Genomic DNA, 22,767 nt, shown 5'->3' on the forward strand with positions numbered 1-22,767 from the left:
TAGCTTAGTATTGCTAGCGCTGTTATTTTGTTGAAGCTGAATTTATTAAAATGTATCTAGCAATGTTCGTCTCCATCACAATTTAATTGAGGCACTTATCATTTATTATTAAACATGTTGAATTATGCAATGGTCAATTTTTTTTTTTTAATTCTAAACTGTTACATGTTACAATGCCTAAATTGTCTTTAAAGTTAAGCTCAGAATGTAAAAAATAGATGCGTAAAAGCGGATTAAGAGTGTGATCGAGCATTTTTTTTTTCATACTTCACAAAATCTGAAAGTGCGTGCACATTTAACACCGCTGTTGTGGTGGTAAATTTGAAATTGATTTTTATATATATATATATATTTAATTAGAAAAACAAAAAAAGAACTATGTTCAAATTTTCATTCTATGTAGTCTTTCTGCCTGCCTGTTATTATTGACTTGCCTGGCCCAACATCTACAACATGGACAAATGTGCATCTTCCCTCTTTGGCGAATGTTCTTCAAATCACTCGAGGTCTTTAATAAACAGCTGGGTAGATTTATTATAGTGTACATCAAAGATTATGAAATACAAACGGAGGAGCACAGGCTGCAAATAAATCACACATTCCTCTCCTTCTCGTTTGTACAAACGGAGCATGTCACAAAAAATATAAACAGAAACTTGAAGGAGGATGACACAGAATCATTTACAGTCACAACCTGTACAACAGTTGGCAGAAGAGACAGAGAAAGAGAGCGAGAGAGGTCTGGGGGGCAATTAAAGCGTAAGAGTGAACCCTTTTGGTATGTATGTATGTACAGAGTGTTGAAGTGTAAAAATGTTGGTGTTTGTGTAGATTACTGAAGAATATACTGTACTTTTATTGATAAACATTCATTGAAGTTCAAAACTGAACGTAAAAAAAGCAAATTGAGGCGGGGGCAACAAAGAAATACCCAAGACGGGATGCGATGATAGCAACACATGCAGGTGGGGGGGGGGATTTTTCAGTTGGTTTTCTTCAGCAAACTCTTCAAACTCCTTTCCACTGCCTCATCGAGCTCCTCCTCCAGCTCCTCTTTCTTCGACATGGCAAGCTTTGACTGGTAGTCGCGCACTTTCTGGTCTATATAAGGGGCACTTTGTGTTCCGTGCAGCATGAGTGTCCACTCCTTGAGGACGCCGCGCTGGAGCTCCTCGCCCCGGAAGCCCACCTCCAAGACCCAGGTCCCACGCGGGTCCTCTCCCCAGTTGTGCGTGGTCATGAAGGGCCACTTATCGAAGCCCACCTTGGAGTCGTTGTCGCGGGGCCGTCGGCTCAGCAGTATGGACTTGGTGCCCATGGGCGAGGTCATGTTGATGTTGAGGTCGCCGCGGCGGCTGGCGTTGACGGTGATCACCGCCTGGACGTGCTCCAGATAGCGGACAAAGTTGTCCTTGCCCTGGCAGGCTTCTGTGGTGATGGCGAGCACCAGCTTGTTGCCGGACTGGATTTTACTGGAGGAAAATGACAAATCGCATACGTCAGCGCTATGTGGCAAAAAATGTTCAACACAAGTAGGGCAGAGTTAATAGTCACGGTGAAATGGTTCTGAATTCGAACCATTATTTCCCACTCAATAAAATATTTGCCTTATATCTCCACCAGAATCGTTTCTGTAGTTTAGCATTGATGACTAAATCGACAAACTACAATCCAACTGAAATTTATTGGTAAAGTATGACTACAATGTTAACTTAATTTAAAAGATTAATTCAGGTTGTGACCAATCTCATACAAACATCATATAGAAACAATTCCTTTTCAACAAAAGGAACCCCAATTGCCATTATGCTTCAAAATGTACGATATGAATGAGCTAGTAATAACTGCTGGTGACATAAATATGTACATGGAGCAGTTTTTCACCAAAATAACATTAGACCAGCTGAGCCAATATTTTGATATGGTCTGAGCAGGAGTAACTAGAGATGGACTTTCTGCCCCCAAATTTTACTGCGCTCTGCCGTCGCTGGGCTAGTTAGTGCTTGCCCGTGTGCGTGAATGATCGCATGTATGAACTGAGATGATTCTATTTACTACCTGGGGGGTGTTTATTTGTTTCAAATGATAATGCAATGGATAACATATTGGATTTTTTTGCTTCCTATGTCTCTCTCTGTCTGTAACTGAAAATGAAATGCAAACGATCTTTCGAGAGATTTTGTAATGCAGTGTTTATAAGCACTTTTGACTGCAAGGTCTACATGCCAGCCTGAATCCTGCCTCTACGGTGCACAAGATTAGTCCCCCCCTCCCAGACTATAATAGGGTTGTTCCGAAAAGAGTGGAAAATGCAGGTTGTCTTTTTGAAGACGCCGCTGTTCCCATCTCTTCGGGAGCGAGGACACAGCAGGGTAGCGGCTTGCTGTGGAGGCTTATTAACATTAGAGGCTTAGGCCCGCAATGCAGGCGGCTTCAAACGGTAGCGGTTGAAAGACGACTGAGCTCACCGAAGCCACCGCAGGAGCAGGAGCATAATAATATACACTTCATTGGGTACCATTGCACATAAATGTACCTTGACTTGTAGTGGAAATTTACCAAAGCTCATAATCACGAGGTGGCTCAATCGTTCGTATAAGGGAGAGCCGGGACCTTGTATACTGTACTACATTCTGTGTTCCTCTTCTAAACAATTTGTCCTCTTCGAAGGAGAACACATCGCCACTGGAGATTGAAAACAACAAAGTCACACAATGTGGCCCAGCATGCCAGCTCTTCTGATAATGAGAACTTCTCCTCCAGCCAAGTAAGTCACAGTCAGCCAGCGCTGTTATCTGATCAGCGTTCAGAGCCGCGTTGTAGTGCGCACGAGCCCGGGCTTTGTTGATGTTTATTGCTTTTCCCCACAGACGGTTTCATCAGAGGTGGCCTTGTTGTAATTATTTCTCCAGCACAATAGAGGCGGCCCAGTGGCCCCCGTGGTGCTGCTGCTGTGTAGAGCGGCAAGGTGATGAAGAATGTGACACGTGACGTAGCCTCCATTTGCGTGGTGGAAAATTAGCATGCATAAGATAAGACATGATCATTAGCATCTGTGCCTTTATGAAGACTGTTTCATTGGTTTTAAGGCTCACTTTATTTTCCTTATTTATCTCTGGTCATGTTTTTCCTCTCCTTGTTTTGGAACAATTTCATTAGTGTAGGGTTCCTCAATAAGCAGAACGTGGGCGGAAGACTTTTTATATGCAACGCTGCGATAAATTTTCTCTCTAAGCAATCTTAATCAAGCTCGGTCTGCGTGATTGACAGTCTTTCAAGGCCAGACCATTTAAGGGCCTCTAATGAAGGCAATTAAGAGGCAGGAGGCTGGAGGAAAGCATTCACCAGCACACATGAGGGTCTTCTAAGTCGCACAGTCAAATTAAGCAGCAGAGAGGGGAGTCCACGAGAGCAGAGGCGACCGCGGGGAGGAAGAAAAAAGGTTAACGCAAAATGGCCAGCGGGACAGAGGGAGGCAGGCAAGTGAATGAGAGATGAGATGAAACTCTGACACTCACTTTGGGTTTTTTCGTTTTAGTCCTTATGATTAAAGAGTGGATAACGATATTGATTTTCAAAGACAATTTGAGAGCTAGTCATCAAGTTGTTACAGTGTACTCACGCCACATGTGAACAATAACAACATGTGTTAGATGTATATGGAGATTGTAATGAGATATTTTTAGTTTTTTTTTAAATCCACAAAAAAAGCATATTTCAGGAAATTATGAAAATAAATACCGGTATGGATAAAATTAAAGATTAATTAATATATTGAGAAAAAAACTGTCATGCTGGTATTCTGTTGTCATGAGACACAACCACAATAGCAAATAAATAAAATAGATAAGAAACATAAAGATAAATAAAATCAGTTATATTATTAATTTATTAAACAAATTATATTCTTTTTATTACTTTTAAAGTTATGTGCACTGAAAGAGCCGGTGATTTGCATGAAATGATATTTATAATTTATGTGTATGTATAAAATGCATTTTAAAATTACGTCCATCCATAACTCACAAAATGAGTGGTAATCTCTATGTTCAAGATTATGATGTGGATCTGTTTATTGATTAGGTTATTGTAATTAATTCAAGTCAAGTCAATCAAGTTGTACTTGCCAACCCATTCATGTTGTCTTGTAGCACTGTCGTAGTGTTATTTACTTAATTGCAAAGAGTACTATGCGTTCATTTGAGAGGAAGCTTTGCACGCGAACGTCTTTTAAGAAACGGGACTTACTGATTCTCCGGGATGGATCCGGCAACACAGTGGAAGCGCTCGGGCACCGTCTTCCACTCTTTGGCCATTTTCACCATGCCGCCGGCGTCCAGCACGCCGTAGCCAAACAGGTGGTTGAACTCCAAGCCCACACCGTTCCTCCTCCACTGGTGGACCTCGTCGTGGAGCTGATTCCTTTTGGACGTCAGCACTGAGAGGTGCTGCATGTCCCTCCATGTCAGGTCAGGGCTGGAGTTGGGGTGGGCAGACAGAGAGGAAGAAGAAATTAATATTTACAGTAAAATGCATAAGGCACTAGTCAGTTTCTGAAATAAAACCAATTTTTTGTTTGGGAGGGGGTGGGGCTGTTTTTCCTAGGAGTTGTTTGGGTTTTCAGGGTTCTGAAATTTGCCATTGGTGCAAGCAGTCACCCTTATGAATTAAGATGATTCATTATGATACTTTTTTTTTAAGTATATGCCCTCAGCAACTATTGTAATTGCTTCACTTTCCCGCCGTCACATGATTCAAGTGTTTGGCCCGTAAAAACACTTTGACAGGGATAGCGAATCCACTCACTCCCGACGGCGACATCATCATCGTGTGTGCAGAGTAAACAGTGGTTTCTTTGCACAACTACGCTAAGCGGGTGTCTGTTAATGGCAGGCAGATTCTTGTCAGCTTTTACGTGACAAATTAAGCATCGGAGAGGAAGGAAAGGCTCTTCACCGGGGTTTGCAGCAAATCACCTTTTGCAGTTTTTACGTTTTAATTTCTTGACAGTATTTATGTGTATTTTTCATCATTCTAGTCCAAATCATTGATTCCTGACCTTGGCTAAGCCACAACACACAAACGCTGTCTGGCAGTGGCATAACTGCTGTAAATAAATTGGAAGTAAACACAGTAAAGGGCTCTTAGGAAAGTAGACAACCGGCTTATGTTTTATAGGAGGTCACAGAGAGAAATCTTGAATGAAGGATTTAAGGACATAGCGATTGGCCAACTGTGCCACAGAAAGGCTCAAGTTAGCTTTTTATATTAGATAAAGCAAGCAGATAAATGTGGCGTCTGAAAAGATTATTGTGTGGAATGAATACTTGCGCCTGACCTTCCCTTTATTCATCTGAGAAGGACATAACATGATATGTTTCTGTAGGATATAAAATGAACCCCACGAACTTGGTACAAGGAGAAAACTACATGCGGGCAGCTGACTATATTAGGGCATAATTTGAAATGAGGACAAGAAAAGGCTGGAGGACTCCACCCACACTTTTCCTGTTCATTGGACAAATGCTTTACTAGAATTGTATCGAAAAAAGAAAATAGTCTTATTGTATGCTTGGTCATACAAAGTCATGTCTTTGCAATGTATGCGTCAAACGATTATTTTGATGGGTCCTCTTGCCAGTTATTCCCGATCAAACTGTCACTCTGCATAATAGAAATAAACAGAACTAACAAAAATAAAACAGCAACCGAACAACTAGAAATAAACCGAAGAGTAAAAAAAAAATTTATAAATCAGAGGCCTGCACAGTTATACACACATGCTCTATGGTATTCATGATAATATCCACCATGCACAAGATAAATACATGACATACAACATTAGGATGGACAAGAGCATATTGACTCGATATAAGGAGCGTAAACACGAGGACAGAACATTAGATGGGGGACAAGAGACAGCACCTACTTTGCCTCAATAGCCAGCGCGAAGACTCCAGCCGCTTCTGGAGCTGCTGCTGACGTTCCAGAGTGGCGCAGAGTGCAGTTCCCATACAGGTCTGTGGTGGCCTAGATGTGAAGCAAAACAAACCACCCATGCATGATTTGCTACCTGTCCGCGAAGAGACGAGCTGAAGAAAGGTTATTGTTGTCCCTTTTAAGAGATAAAAAAAAAGGATCGATTGTGAAAGTAGTTCTCTGTTCCATTAACCTGCCAGTACACGAGTTATGTTAACATTTATTGACTCAACCTTTATTTGTGGCATTCGGTGCTTAATTAGACGCAATAACAGCCTGACTGCAATTAGAGAGAGAACCCCGGGGAGGACCCTGACTCTGTCAACAGCCCGCGGTCATTTGCATAATCGCAAATACAAACACTGCTGCCTTTGTACACGAGGAAAAGCCTTTCCTCCTATTTGTCAAATGATTCATTTTGTTATCTGGTTTATTGGATAGCAACTACAAACAAATATTTGTTCATTATATTTACTTTTCAGCGGTTCACATCATGTCGATTATAGCCAATCAAAATCTTTCACATGTTAAATACGTTTCTGGATTTTCGGATGGTGAGTCCCAACCAGCCGTCAATCCATGTCAGTTTTGATTCGATTTGGGAAGTAGTAATGCTAACATTATCATTTATCTTCATTACATAACATAACATTAATCATTTTTAGAACTGCTAGGTGTCTCATATGCGCTCATTTATGTAGTTTTGTATATGTCAACATAATCACTCACGACGCCAGCCTCTGGGTTCCTCTTGCGCCCGTTGCTGAAGGTGGACGCCAGCGTGGATGAGCAGCTCTCGTCGTACAGCGCCGTGCGTCCGTCGTTGATGGCCGAGTTGATGGAAATGGTCCACATACTCGAGGCGTAGCCGTCGCAATTACAGTCGTCATAGCTACCGCCATCTCCTGATGCCCACACGTAGATGCTGCCCTTGCCTCCTCGCCCCTGAATCGAGAACAGTGAATGGATGATTTCGGATTTTGATTAAGGGGGGACATCGTGGATGGAATGTATAATTACCATTATATACTGCCATTAAGTAATTACAGTATGCAAGAAATGCAGGCACAAAATTCAACAAACCTTTTGTAAAACTCATTTTTTGCACCGTGTTTGCGCAGTGATTCGTTAAATTGAAGAGGCAGAGCAGTCGTTTTATTAGTTGCATGTACACAATCAGAGTACGGATTCAGCTCCAAAGAGGCTGGGTCATTTTAGAGCAGCCTACACCTGCCTGCACGCAGTCCAGGATGATTAATCAGTCTAGTAATAGGCCGTGGCACTGTTAGCATGGCAACAGTCTGCGCGTGTGTGTGTACATGTCTTCCGCAGGGGGGGTAGAGGATATCTTTGCCTGGCTGCAGTCACGTGGACAAGATGTGCCACCCATTCATGGGGGAAAATTATTTTTTTAAATCCTATCCCTGCATTTTATCGGTGAGGATCCTTAAGCGTAGTTTTAAATGCTTTGATATCAATGCAGTATCTGATGGAAACAGGTAGATGAAATGGAACAAGCCCTTAGAGCTTTAACCTTTATGAAGTGTGCTTGACCTAATCAAGGGAGGACACGAGCCTCTTTCGAAGCCTCATTTATCAACTTTTGCGTTTTACAGATATCCCAACAACATGCTAGCCCTTGTATTACCTTGATGGAGCTTTTAAATGGTCAATCAGACAATTTGACGTCCGTGGCAACAGTTTGGGGCAAGCAAGCGTCTGATGTTTCCACTAGTATAGACACTTCCCGTGAATGGTTAGGTCAGTTTCAAAATGATTCCACAGAATAAAACCTCCTACAGAAACACGCCTTTGCTTAATGTTTGTTCTTGGTTTGGATTTTATATACAAACGTGTACCCTTTAAGTTATAGCAACTTTCTCTCATTTCAAACAGTTTCTCAGTATTGTGGCAGAGCATGTTATTGTGTACGCTATTTCAAATTCAACAAGGTCATAAAATTTCATGGTGTTTAATTTGATAAATAGCGGATTTGTTGGTTCATTATTTTGGTCGATTAATAAGTTTATTGTAGCTTAAAAAGAGCTAAAGTGTTGGTTTCATAGACATTTCCACACAATAATTCAGGCATGGTAAAAATAATAAACGATATAATGTGTATTGAGACTTCTTATTTAGTACATCCTTGGTTTTATATAGGATCCCTATCATTTTTTGACATTTTATTTCTCTGTAGGAAAGTGTTATAAAAAACACTTTTACAGTACAAGAGATTGGATGCCACCTTACCTTGTTGACACCGTCAGCCATAGCCTGAAGGGTTAACTCTCTGGGTCCATCCACAGTCTTGCCATCATCGGTGGGCCCCCAGCTGGCACTGTAGATGTCAATGACTTGAGGCATGTGGCTGATGGATGAGGCCTCAATGATGTCTGTCATGAATGGTTGATCCAACATTCTAATACCTGTCAGGTGAACAAGAAAGGAATTGTTATGCCAAGGTAAAAATATAGTGCTTAAGAAAGGTTCTCAGGAAATTAAATAAAAAAGATTCCGTACTCCGTGAGGTCCTATGCTTATACTGTCTGATACGCTAGATCACATTTCAAGAAAAGCCTCATTAGTAACCTGGATCCTTGATTTGTTTGTTCCAACCATTCAGTAAGTTTGCTTTAATTGACACACTTTGTTCCTTCGTGTTGTTTGCACACATCCCAGCCTGTTTGCTGTTGTTACTCTCATCGTCCACAGCATGACACATACCTGCCACCTTAGAGTTGTAGGCGACTCCCACGCCGCAGATGTCGTTGTTGGCTGCTGCTGACACTTCCCCGGCACATCGTGTGCCATGACTGATGACAGGAAGGAGCAACACATGGAGTCAGGGAGACAGATTTCTCCAGATTTGGAAAACTAACATTTTAGTTCCTTGTCTAAAAATAATGAAGCATTTGTGTGTCATGATGCCCTTCTCGTGTCTTATGCATGGATTTTCACCCTAATTGGCAAATGTAACTTGATGGCTTTGTGATGAAGTGCAGCTTCCATGCATAAAAATACAATTAAATCTCTTACTGTCGAGGTTCACACTCACTTTTTAATGAGAATGTCATGTTAACAAAAGTTATGACTCAGGCGAGGTGAGGAGCGGCTTATTTGGATGAGACAGGACTGGCAAGGCTTGAAATAAAGACGGTAATTCGGAAACCTTGTGGTGTTTTGTTTTGTAATGTTAAGAGAACTGCCTTTGTAGTGGGAAAAAACTCGTCCCAAATGAGGATAAGCGGTACGGATGACGAATGAATGAACATGCCTCCTTTAAAATAGGGAAGCATTACTTTCCTGCTCGTCATCTGCAGTCAATTTTTTTATTTAATGGCATGTCCAGCTCTAATGTAGCATATCTTGACATTATTTGATGGTCTTTGCTTTGGCTATAGTTTTGATTTAGCAAGGTAGCGTATACATGTTTGCTGAGGCTATTTCTATTTTATATATATATATATATTATATATATATATATATATATATATTATATATATATATATATATATATATATATATATTATATATATAGAATATATATATATATATATATATACACACACATACACACCCCCGCACACACACACACACACACACTTGCAGACTTTGAATTTGCATAGCTGTAATTTCCCCATAGCAGGACTAAATTGGCTGAAGGTCACTGTAGCTGTGAATGAATATGATTAAATATTCAAATCTTAGAACGTGCTCCTGGTTTCGTTTAATAGTGTTTTTTTTTTCCCCTCACTTGAGCAGCCTGACATCCATTACTCCTGTCTCGGTCCAAATCAGCGTGTGCCGCGTGTTGCGTGTCTCTCGCCTCCATCCCTCAGCTTCCCACAGGGACCTTGCCGAGAGTCAACCCTGCTTTCTCCCAGCATGCTTTGCCACTGACAGGAAGCTATTTATAACAGCCGCCTGGTTAGCCGACTTGCGCGCCCGCCAGTCTCAGAGCTGCTCCACTGACAAACCCGGCGCATGCATTTCTACATGCCTGAATATATTTCTCTGTATTTTTACTGTCATCACGGGTCGCAGTGGATCAGCGCAACGCAGCAAGCAGGATAAAGCACTATCAGTAACATGAGTGCCTCTGCGTGAACATTTCGCCTTTATACAATACAGGGATTTCTAATTTCTAATTTCTAATATCTGCCTTATCTCGGCACCAAAAACAAGTATTGTGCTTTCTAGTGTTGTGTTCAGACAATAGCTCTGTTTATACTGCGCCATTATGTCCTAATGGAACAAGGTAGAGAGAAAATCAATAGAGAGCTGCTGGACTCGAGGGAAAGCACACAAAAACACAGCGTGTATGCGCGTGAGTGTGTGGGTGTGGGTGTGGGTGTGGGTGCGTGCGTGCATAAACTGAGGGCGGCTGAGTGAGCTACCTGTTGAACCAGTCATCTGTGTAGCGTGGAAATGGGTACGGGTCATTGCTGCTGAAGTCATAACTGGCATCTGCATTCTGAAAGGACCAAATGCATGTGTTTACAAAAGAGAATAATATGGAGACACAAAGCATCGAGGCAATTTATTCAGCTCTTGATCTAATCGCAGCTTTTTTGGCAAAAATGTCTGTTACTTTTGCTGTTTTGAAATACTCATGCATAGTGGTAATCATTGTCTGTCTGTCCATGAGTGCCTCATATCGTCTAAAGTAAAATACGTCTTTATTTCACTGTATTCTTATTTACTGTTGTGTTTTATCAAGATTTATTAAAAAAAAAAAATAAACATTTATGACACCATAACTCAACCCGATGTCTACAAATATCTTGAATTAATAAATATTCATGGCAAGATAATTATCTCCTGGCTGTAGCACAACGTTTACCATGCATACATAACAGTGATGCCGATTCTCAGGAAGTATCAGAATCAGAAATCCCTTTATTGTCATTGTACTCAAGTGTGCAACGAGATTAGAGAGCTCCCCTCTCCAGTGGGGGTTGCACAAATTCTGAACAATCCCAGGCGCCGCCGAATTGCACGAGACCCAATGTGATAATAATAGAAAGGCCCACAAAGAAATAAAAAAAGGCATAAATGGCTTTCTTGGAACAGCTCACTCTGTCATTAAGGGTTCTGCTGCTTGCTGTGAACGCCCGTTTTATTCCTCATAACGTGTTCTTGCGTACGCCAAAGTATTCATTATCTCCAGAGTGGAAAAACGCATCAGATCAATTAGCGGGCATGTCGACTGGATTGTACCTCTGTCGTTATCTCAACACAGGCTGTTATTACCTTTGCTCATGCAAACTTTGTTTTGCCAGCATGATTTAGAGTGTGGATATCGTTGGTGTCAGATCTGCCGTCATCGGGAAAATGAAAAAGGTGAAAACGAGAACATGGAGGTCTCAAACACGTTGTGTGCTTCTGTCGTTTGTTGACGACTTTACTCAATGGGAAATTGCTGCAGCCCTTTTGTACGTGTTACACATTAAGGTGCTGTAGTCAGCCTTTGTGGCATCTCAATAATATAGAAATTTGCCATGTTCATTTTTTCAGCATGTCTTAGAACATTTAGCTTCAGTGGGGCATTACGGTTCCTAAGTAGATGACAAATGCAGTAAAAATGTTTTCAATTTAGAGGGAAATGACAAGCAACAGGAGACGTATTGACTGTCGTTGTATTACTCACATCCGTCTGCTGCTCCAAAGCAAACTAAAATTGATTGAATGCTGGCGTAATTGCTCATAAATCAACATCTAATACAGAGAGAACATACAAAAAGGTACATTTACCACAACTGATAACAGATAATTATGTAATTATTATTATATAATAAGGTAACAAACTGATGCTTATGAAACTGATTTCCAAAATACTTGTATAGTCTGACTGGTTGATCTGTGCAAGAAAGGAAATGAGGGACACATTGACATCAAGTCAAAAATGTTCCTTGAATAAAGTTGTTGTGTTATCAGAATCAAGATGCGATGTTATAAGAATAAAAAAAATTAACATGACCAGAATGAAGTCCTAATGTTACAAGACCATAAATCTTCAAGAAAGCAATCTTCTTGTTTTTTAGTATTCAGTCGTAACGTTATGAGAATAAAGTCGAAACATTGCGGGAATCGAGTGTTATTGGTTAGGAAATTGTTCTTTTATTTAAGCATAACGGTTAATAATATTATGAGAATATGGTAGTCATAATATTCCAATAGTTAGCATTTTAATATTGACATTATAAAGTGAGAATTAGATTTTTTCATACATGTATCATAACATGAACAACTTTAAATTATAAGATGATAAAAATGTTCAGGAAAATAGTATTAACAAAAATAGAAGAAATATGATTATTGTTGTTAATTAAATCATGGTCATAAAGCAATCACTATTGACTAACTTCAGATCCTCATCAATTAACTTGTTGAAAATCATGACAATTGTACAGCTTTCATTCTTGGAAAAAAAAAGTCTTGTGATTTATGAATATTATTTCCAATACTTTTTGCCTTCATTCTCAGCTCTGCAGATCTAAAGCCGGTACAATAAGATACTGAGCTTTACTGTCCTTGGTGTACATCAGAGTCATTGAAATTCAACTTGCTTCTTTTCAATCTTTTCACCCAGCACAGCAATCAGGAACATTGCAGGAATGTGACAGCAAAACTTGTTGTCATGGCAACATCAGCATCAGTGACAATAATATAACCCTAATAAGAGAGTTTGATTTTGAAATATTACACCTCTGTGTCCTTTGGCGACAAACGAGGTGATTTATTTATCAGCACTGTGTGGTGTATTACCCCAATGATTAAAAGACAACAAGCGGAGAAATACAATCCTTGCTTCTGAGTCATCAGAAATGATGTAAATGTCTCCATCCCTCCAAAAGGCACAATCTCATTTACTCCTCTCATACGAGTGTGGTTGTTTTAAGCCCAATGAGTAGGTTGCCCTTTGTAAATAAATGTGCCATGAAATATCACCGTCTTAGTGTGCACACAGTCAAACGCTTACAGTAATTCACCGTTTTAATGTTGCTCTTACGAACTGATGCAAATATTTGGGTCAATACGAACACAAATAGCTGCAAAACACACGAGATAAGCGCTTGATGATATCTTCGACTTCCATCGGATATCTCAGTAGCAGATGACATTTCGACTGAGGCGGCGTTGAAGAAACTAAAGCGGGATTACTTACAGCACACCGTGTCACCCTTGAACGCACTCTGGTTCAGACAAACACGGATGAAAGCGCACTGTGCGCCATCAAAGCAGCGGCGCATGCTCCTGTATCACCCCTGCTTTTTTGGGTCAAGGCTGGTCTCTGTTCACAGGCAAGAAATGTAGAACGGCGCCAACGCAAACGCGGCGTAAGGCTCACGGGAGGATGTAATACGAGCTGGATGAAGCGGCCTGACTTTTATGGCCCAATAGGGACTCATTGGTTGGCTTTTTATTACTGGGAGCAGATAACAGTCATGCCGATCAGTGATGCGTTTATCGATAAAAAATAGCGAGGAACCAGCAATGAAGGTTGGAAAAGTACTGTACTATCGCCTATCCTTTCCTGTACTTTGTGATTCCAGTTTCTCCTTTAACAGAAAGTTATAGTCTATCGATTCGCAAGTACAATAGTTAATGCTGCTCCAATCAGCGCTGGTGGTGGTTATTATTATTATTATTAATGTGGGGGAGGGGTCACACACAGCAGCAAACTTTACATTATCCGCAAGTGGAGATCTTGCAGTTCTTTATAAATGTACTACTTACTTTAATCTGCACGGCCTCCAAGAAGTCTGTTATGCTTCTGCCATGGTGACCACGCGCCTTATTCGTGTGACCCTAATACTTACAAATAATTTGAACTACTAAAAATAGAAATGAGCTTTTGTCACTATAGCGCCATCTGGTGAATCGATTAGGCTCTTTCCCGAAACACAAAATGACCATCGCTGCAGTTTTATGCTACAAATGTTCTACCCGAAGAATTTCCTTGTTATGTCATCTTCCCTCTCGCTTGTCCTTCAAGCTTTTATCAGTATGCTGGAGGTAGAACATCACATTATTCAGCTCCGACTACCCTGGCATTATCTACGCTGGTGACAGATCGGCCTGCCATCGGGCCTGCCACAGCGCCGTGTGCATTAACATTAAACAGCTCGGCCGTCCTCCTGTCCCCGCTACCTCCGCCTAGCCCACTCCTGCGTCCTCCGCCAAGCATGACAAGGAGACCCGGCAGCCATGACGGCGCCTCGGAAAGCACCTGCCATCGGCCAAGTGACATCCCCCGCTTTGCTCATTAACAGGAGCGAGGGAACTTTTGCAATTCAATAATGAAGTACTCACATAATTCGATGCCAGGTCTGGATGCAGATAGTCAATGCCTGAAATACAATTTTGACATGCATATTAGGGACAGCCAGTCATGCGCACTTTAAGATAATAACGTCATCTGTATTTTTCATCTCAATTTGTATTTGGAAATCGTAGAAAGTCACCCCCATTTTCCCCCACGGTGTAATGAGATCCAACACAGAGGCAATAAAAATTCTGCCATGACAAAACTAATAATGCTCTGTTTTGATTGACACTGGCAATCACAGACATATTACTCTAGCAAGGGTGCCCTCATTATTGCTTTATAACTTGTTTGTACATTGGTTATTAATTAGTTTGTTTGTTCAGACTTAATAAACTGCAAAAAGTCAGTCATTATTGACAGGCAAAGCGACATCTTGCATGCTTAATCGTTAGTAATATCGTACTCATTTGTTCTGTGTTTATCATATTCTTTCCAATGGTGTCAATAATGACGTATCAAAGTAACAAATACTGTTCAATCTACTTGTGTTTTGACGTTTTAGATTTTTGTTGAATTTGACTTTTGAATCATATCATCCGGTAATTTACCTCAATACACACAAACACCCGCCAAGATTATTGTAGTCAACAAAAACTCATGAAATAACTAAAACTAGAATTGAAAAAAAAAAAAACACGTTTTTTTTTTAAAAAGCAAAAAATAACTGAAACTACATCTTATGTTCGTAAAACTAACTATAATTATAATAAAAATGTCCTTCGTTTTCATGTTTGTCAATTAATGTCATACATAAGCTTTGAGGGTGGATTTTAAATGGTTTATTTTTATATTGTTCTATTGTTTATATTGACTGTATTTGCTTACATAATATTTAGTGAGATTTTTTTTTTATCTTGCATTCAACTCCTTATTTTAAAAAAACTAATACTAAAACCCAGAACAAAGGAAGCATTTTCACATTTGCTCTAAAAACTAATTAAAGCTAACTCAATTTAAAAAAAAAACTAAAAATTGTTCTGTAATGACAACTTACAATAATGGGAAAAAAAGAAAAAAGAGGTACTCAAGGTTGTTAATACTTGCCATCGTCCATGATTGCAATGGTGACTCCTTGGCCTGTGTAGCCAAGTTGCCAGGCCTCAGCCACATTAAGATCCAGCCCGGGGGTCCCGTCCGCTTGGCCCGTGTTGATCTAATCACACAAAATACGAATCCATGACTCACAGCATCCAGGTGGAAAAACAACAACAATATCAAGCAGGATGACTGCATGTGTGGGTTGAATGCTTTGGTGAAGGTAACGTCAGAGATAACGGCGCGTCTCGCTAAAGACGGCCGGGGCTGTGTTCCTCTGATGAAGAGCGGCGAGCTGGCAGCAGCCGTAAATGTCACACTTGCCACTCAGGCTTAAACGAGAGGGGCGCATTGCATGCGGCGGTGTATTGGCATGGCTAATTAAAGTGTGACAAACTGCACTGATTGTGGAAGTAGGGGCAAATATGAATTCTTAAGAAGGTTGGGTCAAGATGGTGACTCACCAGGTACCACTGTTTGGTGAACAACGGGTCACTTATGTTCACTTCCATGTCGTCTAAACTTCGGTAGCCGCGCTTCTGACGGTTAAAACCGTCTTGATCCAGAATATTCTTCACCTGGGAAAGATAGACACATTGATTTAACGACCTTGTGCTGTAAATGCAAAGATTTGTCTCTAAATACTGTATAGACAATATATTTTCCAGCCAAGCGCAGGCTTTCAACGAATATATTATATGTCGGAATGCGTAGGCACTAGAGACGTAGACGTTGCTTGATTTAATTTTTTTTTTCATGGTTTTTGAAGCCTTGTGTGTTCGGTGTTTTTTTTTTTTTTTTTTTTTTTTTTTTTTAAGCTTTCAAATTTGGCTGGCTTTTTAGCAGTGTTGCGTCTCCTCGCAGTGCTGAGTCAGATTTTTATATATTTATTTCCACCTAAAGGTCATACAATATGGACAAATTGTGATAGGGGGTGCGAATAATTACCCACCAATCCAATTCAACTGACAAAGAAACAGAATTTGCAACATGGGTAATGTCATAAAGTTAAGAAAAAAGTTGTGTCGGGTGAGCGAGGGGCTACCAGAGATAACAGATATAGATAGAGATATGTGTAGACAGCAGCACACGTGGCATTTGGCAGACTGTGCTGTGCCATGCTCGGTGTTGCGGTGGGAAAAAAAAGCATTTTCTTTGACATGCTTCCGGCGTAGCTGACAGTTTGATGACTAAAAGTAGATGACATTTTAGATTCGCTGGAAGCAGGGCTAAGTCGTGGCGCAGGTGATGTAATGAAATTTTGGTGAGCTTCATCAAAGTGCAGACTGACAAATTCTGAGCTCCAGTCGAACGATTAAATTGCTTCGCCTTTCATCTACTGATTTAAAAGCGAATGAGAGGAGCTGCCTCCATTGGCTGGGACGTTAGTCGGGTGTGTTGACGCCCACAACGGTGCAAAGGCCCGATTCTAACCAGTCTGCAAAATTACTTTAGCTAGCTTTGGGCAAGAATTGCACTGCGCACGAAAATAGTGCGACGATGATCTAAACAATAGATTGTTGATTGTTCAGCGGGCCAGAGAGTGAGCCACATGCTGCTTCACCAAAGTTTAGCAAGTGTTGTATTGTTTTGTTTTTTGTTTTTTTACAATAAACTTTTATTTTTTTTTACACTTGTGTGATAATCACAGACGTCAATGTACTTAATATGAAAATAAATACTAGCTTTGTTTAACAGTCACCGTTTTGTTAAGAGTGTTGAAATGTTCCTGAAGCAGCATTGACTGTGCAGCCAAACGAGGGCCGTAGTTTTGCACCGAAACGTTTACATTTGGCCGAGACAAAAGATGCTGTCACTGTCACTGTCGGTTCCTCAAGTCCACAAAACACAAACACGTGTAATTCATGTCAGCGTTTCAAAATGTCCTCCAGCACATACTAAGTCCCCTCCGGTGTGACCGAGGTACAAAAACAGGCATTGTGGATGTTTTTTACTGCCGCTGATAGATAAGGCAGTATAGAGCAGCACTCAAGATGGCCTTTTAAAACCTATTCATCTTTTTACAGCGTACTCTGAGCAATCGGGAAAGCGCAGAGCACACACCGTCAATCAGCGCAATCACACGATCCTTCAAATGACGGTGACAAATACCATATATGTATTTGAAAGTACAACACAGAGTTGTTGTTTTTTTTTTTCTATTATAGTAATTTATTTCACATCATCCTTCCCCAACTATTTTACCTGTGGCTCAAGCACAAAGGGAACTAGCTAACTTCCAATATAAGATTTGGATTTCATACAAAAATAATGAGAAATGATGAAATGCTAATAGTTGGTATAATATTTTGTGAGCTAGCAGCGCGAGTAAAAACGTTGCGATGGTGGATGTAAAAGTGTTGCTACTGTTGTATTTCTACTGACACTTGGTCAAACGCTAACATACAAGCAGATGGTAAGCTCATAGTAAAATTGTAACCTTAATAGGTGTACTGTATACTGTAAGTGCCAAGGCTGGTTAATAAGGGGTGTACATTTCTCCTTATCTTCTTCTTATATTCTTTTTTTCGTGCAGTACTCTGGTTCAATGTCTATTTAATTAATTTCCCAAGGATTTTTCAAATACTAATATGCTAGCAGTTGGTATGCTAACAAATGGGGGGGGGGGAGCAATTCAAGTATACAGTATAATGTTCTGATTGCCATCAATTTGGGAATTTAGCCGTGGAAAAGCTTGACTTCTAAAAACAAATTTTTTAAACTGGTTGAATTGACTTAAGATAGGTGTGAGTTATATCGATAAAACGTCTCCATTCATTAAAAAGGTTTTTTTTTCTTGGAAATTTCTAAATTTAGCGGGAGTGGGATTTTTTTTCTGAATGTGAAAAATTGAAACTGTTGGGAGAATATTAATCCAAAGAAAGAATTTTGGTCTTTAACATTTACATATTAACTATTATCCAAAATTTAAAAAAGCCAGCTGGATGCTTGTGCAACAGTTCCAAGAGGACAAGCATTTTAGGAATCAAACAGCAACTGGAAAGAAAAGGAGTCATGAACGAAGTAGGTCATTGTGCGCCACTAATAGATTTCTACTACAACTCAAGGGAAAATAAAAAAAAATGCATGTAAATGTAACCGTCCCCTCCAGTACATTTAGTTCTTCCAGGAATGCACACAGCACAGTCATATAAAGCCGTTGTGACATTTGAGAGATCATTTAAAAAAAAAAATGCAAAAAAACTTTGTCACGGTTTAACATTAGTGTTGCGTTACACACCTCGAGTTTGAAAGTGTACTTGTTCTTGCAGCAAGCTTATTTTATTTGGTCGAGAAGGACGGCAGGAAGACACTTGACATCGTGATATGCAGGCGACATTAAATCAGTCATGCATGGGAGCCAATACCTGAGGCGATGCACAGGATGGCTATCACAACCTTGTCAAAACAGCAGGTGAGAATACGGGCAATGTTTATATTTTGAAAGAGCCCCCTGAAAATGATGTCAATTAGGGTTGAAGCGATTAATCAAATAACTTGAATAATTCCATTACGAAAAAGGTCGAGGCAAAATTTCTGTCTTGAGGTTTATTCGCTTGTTGAGGGCTCAAACGCAGACTGCGACGGAAGAAATAAAATGGTTTGAAGATAGTTTGGTACCCAATGGCAGAAGAGAAACAAAAAGCACATCTTATTTTGAACAATTTACTTTGCTTTTTCAATAAGTGAATAAGTGAAATAAGCGAAAGAGAGCCGGGGCGGGGAAGCAATTACAATTTGAATTCTATTTTATTTGCCCCATGTCGCACATACTGCATTTCCCCCCCCCCCACAAGAGCATATTTGACAACTGTCATTTACTCCGTAAACACGGCGCCACCGCAGCACCCACTGTTAACGAAGTACCACTTATCTCATAAAGCTCCACAGGAAGACGTTTGAAAGCAAGAATTTAACCGGGAACAAAACACATAAACACAACCTTTGCAGAAAATCTCTTCTTAAAAGGCACCTCATAAAAAGCTCGTGTGTGATTCAGAGTTTTTGAGTGACTAAGCGGTGTTCAACAGAGGAAAAAACAGTTTGGATGAGTCACGGAGCCGCTCAGAGGTTTTGACGCGAAAATGATCATAACAGCAATAAATCTATCTCATGGACAGCAAGAGACAAATACAAATTTCCTCTGATGCTATGGAAACAAAAATAGAATCGCAAATATTTGATTCCAATTTTTGCTCGTGCCGTAACAATTAGCGCAGCCATATCCTGTTAATCCATTCCGACGTGACTGATTTCAACTCATGATACATTCCTAATGGAAGCCACTTCTGACATCATTGCTGTGTGCTGGGAAATGCTCACATCGTTTTCTTGCATCAATGTAGCTGGTTTTGCACGAGCAATGATTACACTCTAAAGCAGGTGTGGGCAAACTACGGCCCGGGGGCTACACGCGGCCCGTTAAACGTTTTAATCCGGCCCGCCGAATTTGAAAAAGATTAAATGAATAAATATTGTTGATGTTTTATTTTCTAAATACTGTGGTTTTTCAAAGACATATATATATATATATATATATATATATATATATATATATATTGTTGTAATGCTTTTGTTCACTTTGTCAAATTTTAGAACCCATTGTGGCCCGCCAATCCAAAAGTTTGTCCACCCCTGCTCTAAAGAATGTTGGATGGTTTCCTAGCTATGGATTTTGAGCACATTGGTTTGAGGATTGGATTTAGGTGGGCTGAGGAGCAGAAGATGGTTGTCACTTGTGTACTGAAAATTAAGTAAATTTCATGTCACATTCTTTACTCATCCATCTTTATACATTTATTTGACGCGTTGGTCATAAGATATGTCTTATAGTTACCCTGCTGTCTCTCTGGAGCCGCTGTCTGCCTTGAACGCTGCGTTTGCTCCGCCTCTTGGAAGAATCCTGAGGATAGAAATGGTAGAGCCCCTTTCCAAAGGCCACCTGAGTAAAAACAAAATGGTGCACAAAGAACCCGAGTAAGAATGGGTGGAAATCATGCCCCAATCGGCATGTAATTGCTACACTACAATAGGCGAGAATGGCGAAAAGGTTGACGAAAGGGCACTGATTTCCAGGCTTTCATGAAAGGGGGACGAGCGTCTATTTTAAGGCACAGGTGTTAGAATCAAACCTAATGCATGACAAGAGCAGTGAAATGAGATGCATAGATTTGTTTCTCCTCAGGTGTCATGCCCAGATTAAAGACCCCCTTATGCTTGAAAACTGCCTGATTCGGGACAGGTCAATCCTCGGTATGAACGCTCTCGGGTGAGCCTGCTGGATATAATATTGAGGTCTGTTGTTATTTTTCACCCATGCTCTCCCCTCCAAAAAAATCAGGACTCAGTAGAATCTGCACTAAAGTCGAGTGCCCTCATCTTGTTAATTAAGCAACATTTAAGGATAGTTCAAAGAAAGCAGCCATTGTTTAATGGTGTATGTGACATCAAGACAAATATAGCTGCCGATTACATAACCTGTGAGGGGAGGAGGGAGGTAAGCTCGAACAGGGGGGTCCTCCACTGTCCAAGAAAATGAGCTAGAAATCCTACAAATACTCCATAGCAAATATTGCAATGATGAAGTACAGACATATTTATTAAGAAGCAGATGATTCTTATTCCGAGTCAGAGCAGGCAATTCTTTGCAGTATGCCTCACTGCCTGCAACATCCCCCCCCCATGAGCAATTTCACACACGTCCATTTTGACAGGCCCTCACGCTGTCAAAGGCAGAGGTGGGTGGGGGCCGGGGGGGTCATTTTTACTGCTCCATCATGGTGGTCTTGTTAGTATTTTGTTCATGTATTGTACATGTTATCCAGACATTTGATGACATGCCTTTGGGGTGAATAAAATGTCAGACATAGGGATGGACATGTGTGTGTGCGTGTGCGTGATTGTGTGTCACGGCTCTTAAAAATGTAGAGGGAAGGTGGGAGAATATTTTTAAGGCTGTGCCTGTTAAGGTAAAATATAGAAAACATTGTTCTTTTCTTTTTTTTATATTTAATATTTTTTTATGCTATTTTGAATTCAGTGACAAGTCTTGCTTTGTGGCGCTTTATTATTATTATTATTATTACTATTATTATTATTATTATTATTTAGATTTGACTTACTAAATACAAGTTTGACTATATTTTGTATTCTTTTTTGACTAAATATATTTAGTTTTATTTGTCATCAATTTATTGACATTTATTTAACATTTGTTTTCAAGTTTACTGTACCTCATATTTTATTTTTTTAAATTTTTTTATTAGCTGTGTTTCGTGATCTAAATTCATTTTTAACCAAATTCTTACATTTCTATATTTTATATGACTTTATTTAATATTAATATATTTTCTATTTTTTTAGATGTATTATCAATTATTATCAGTTTAATTATTGGATGCTATCCATTCATCATCTGTTCATTATCATTATTTACTTGTTGGCTTTTTTTTCCCCGATAGAAAAATGAAATGAAATTGCTTTGAATCACATTTATGTCCAGTAGGCACGCTGCCTAATAACCCAGTCTGCCTTGTAATGGGATGTGACGTCACCACATTTCACAGAAGTGCATTGAAAACAAAACAATCGCTTGTGAAGGATCATAAGAAGAAAAACATATTTTGGGGGGAAAGAAACAACTGTCTTAATAGAGTGAGGCTTTGTTTGTCCGAGCATCCTACCTTGCGAGCACTCTGGTACCCATGTTGTGCTGCAAGTTGGTGCGCCTCCTCCTCCGGCGCCTCCTCGCGCAACTGGACCACAACATGCTCCGTGGAGTGTCTCTCCGCAGCCTGCGTCGCCGTCGCCAGCAGCAGCAGCGCGTTCAGCAGCACCATAAATCCCACACGTGTCCCTGCACGGCGGGGAGATCCGCGCATCGTGACCGGCTTGTGTCAATACCGTCCGTGCGTGTGTGTGTGTGTGCACGCGCCTTCTTGCCTGGGCTGCCCGTCGGCTTGTGTTTGGATGTTTGGAGGGAGGGATGCTCCTTGTGAGAGAGGAGAGGAGGGGGAGGGGGGGGCTGTCTGGAGGAGGAGGAGGTGGAATCAGAGGTTTTGCGCGCGCATCTCCTCTGCAAGTCGGTGTTTCCTCTCTGCTGCGGGTCGAGTGGGGTGCTCGTGTGTGCTGCGTGGGGGCAAACGTGCATCCTCAGCGTTGTGTCTCTCCTCCTCTTTCCAATCCGTCACATTGGTCCAATGGGGCTCACTCAGCCTTGTAGTGTCCTGTTGGTCGTTCACTTTCAGCACCTTGGAGAGATCCTGCTACGCTTTGATTAAAAACCAAGAGGATTTCGATCCTTCATAAAGAGGATTCTGCTATATCCATTCTCTCATTATCCATACCTTGATCCCACATGAGCCACACAGCTGTATTCGGTACACGTGTGAATGTAATGTAGTGATTCTCAAGCTGCGGTC

General features: G+C 40.5%; 2 protein-coding genes across 3 annotated transcripts in view; one reads left to right on the forward strand and one right to left on the reverse strand.

Moving 5' to 3' along the window:
* The window catches only part of gtpbp2a (GTP binding protein 2a), a 45,485-nt gene that overhangs the window by 363 nt on the left and 22,355 nt on the right, over window positions 1-22,767 (forward strand). For both annotated transcript variants that reach the window (XM_088304698.1, XM_088304699.1), the window contains exon 2: window positions 2,671-2,767. In XM_088304698.1, coding sequence (XP_088160824.1) covers window positions 2,715-2,767 — 53 coding nt within the window. In that variant the 5' untranslated portion in view covers window positions 2,671-2,714. The remainder of the gene's footprint in view (window positions 1-2,670; window positions 2,768-22,767) is intronic.
* pcsk2 (proprotein convertase subtilisin/kexin type 2) lies at window positions 510-22,428 on the reverse strand. The gene is made up of 12 exons (XM_088304701.1): window positions 22,030-22,428; window positions 20,184-20,288; window positions 15,811-15,924; window positions 15,356-15,464; window positions 14,296-14,333; window positions 10,377-10,453; window positions 8,704-8,792; window positions 8,230-8,405; window positions 6,709-6,924; window positions 5,930-6,030; window positions 4,249-4,476; window positions 510-1,472 (listed from the first exon to the last, which is right to left on the reverse strand). Exons 1-12 carry the CDS (start codon window positions 22,225-22,227, stop codon window positions 983-985), a joined length of 1,941 nt encoding a protein of 646 aa, XP_088160827.1. The 5' UTR covers window positions 22,228-22,428; the 3' UTR covers window positions 510-982.

This window comes from Idiotropiscis lumnitzeri, chromosome 9, assembly GCF_059441095.1.
Source record: "Idiotropiscis lumnitzeri isolate Australia: NSW breed Sydney's pygmy pipehorse chromosome 9, RoL_Ilum_1.0, whole genome shotgun sequence".
NCBI classification, from domain to species: Eukaryota; Metazoa; Chordata; class Actinopteri; order Syngnathiformes; family Syngnathidae; genus Idiotropiscis; species Idiotropiscis lumnitzeri.

Coding starts and splice junctions, on each gene's coding strand:
- pcsk2 (XM_088304701.1), bottom strand. CDS start 22,227: ATGCGCGGATCTCCCCGCCGTGCAGGGACACGTGTGGGATTTATGGTG. Junction 20,289..22,029: donor GGTACCAGAGTGCTCGCAAG/GTAGGATGCTCG, acceptor GTTTTTACTCAG/GTGGCCTTTGGAAAGGGGCT. Junction 1,473..4,248: donor GGATCCATCCCGGAGAATCA/GTAAGTCCCGTT, acceptor ATTTTCCTCCAG/TAAAATCCAGTCCGGCAACA.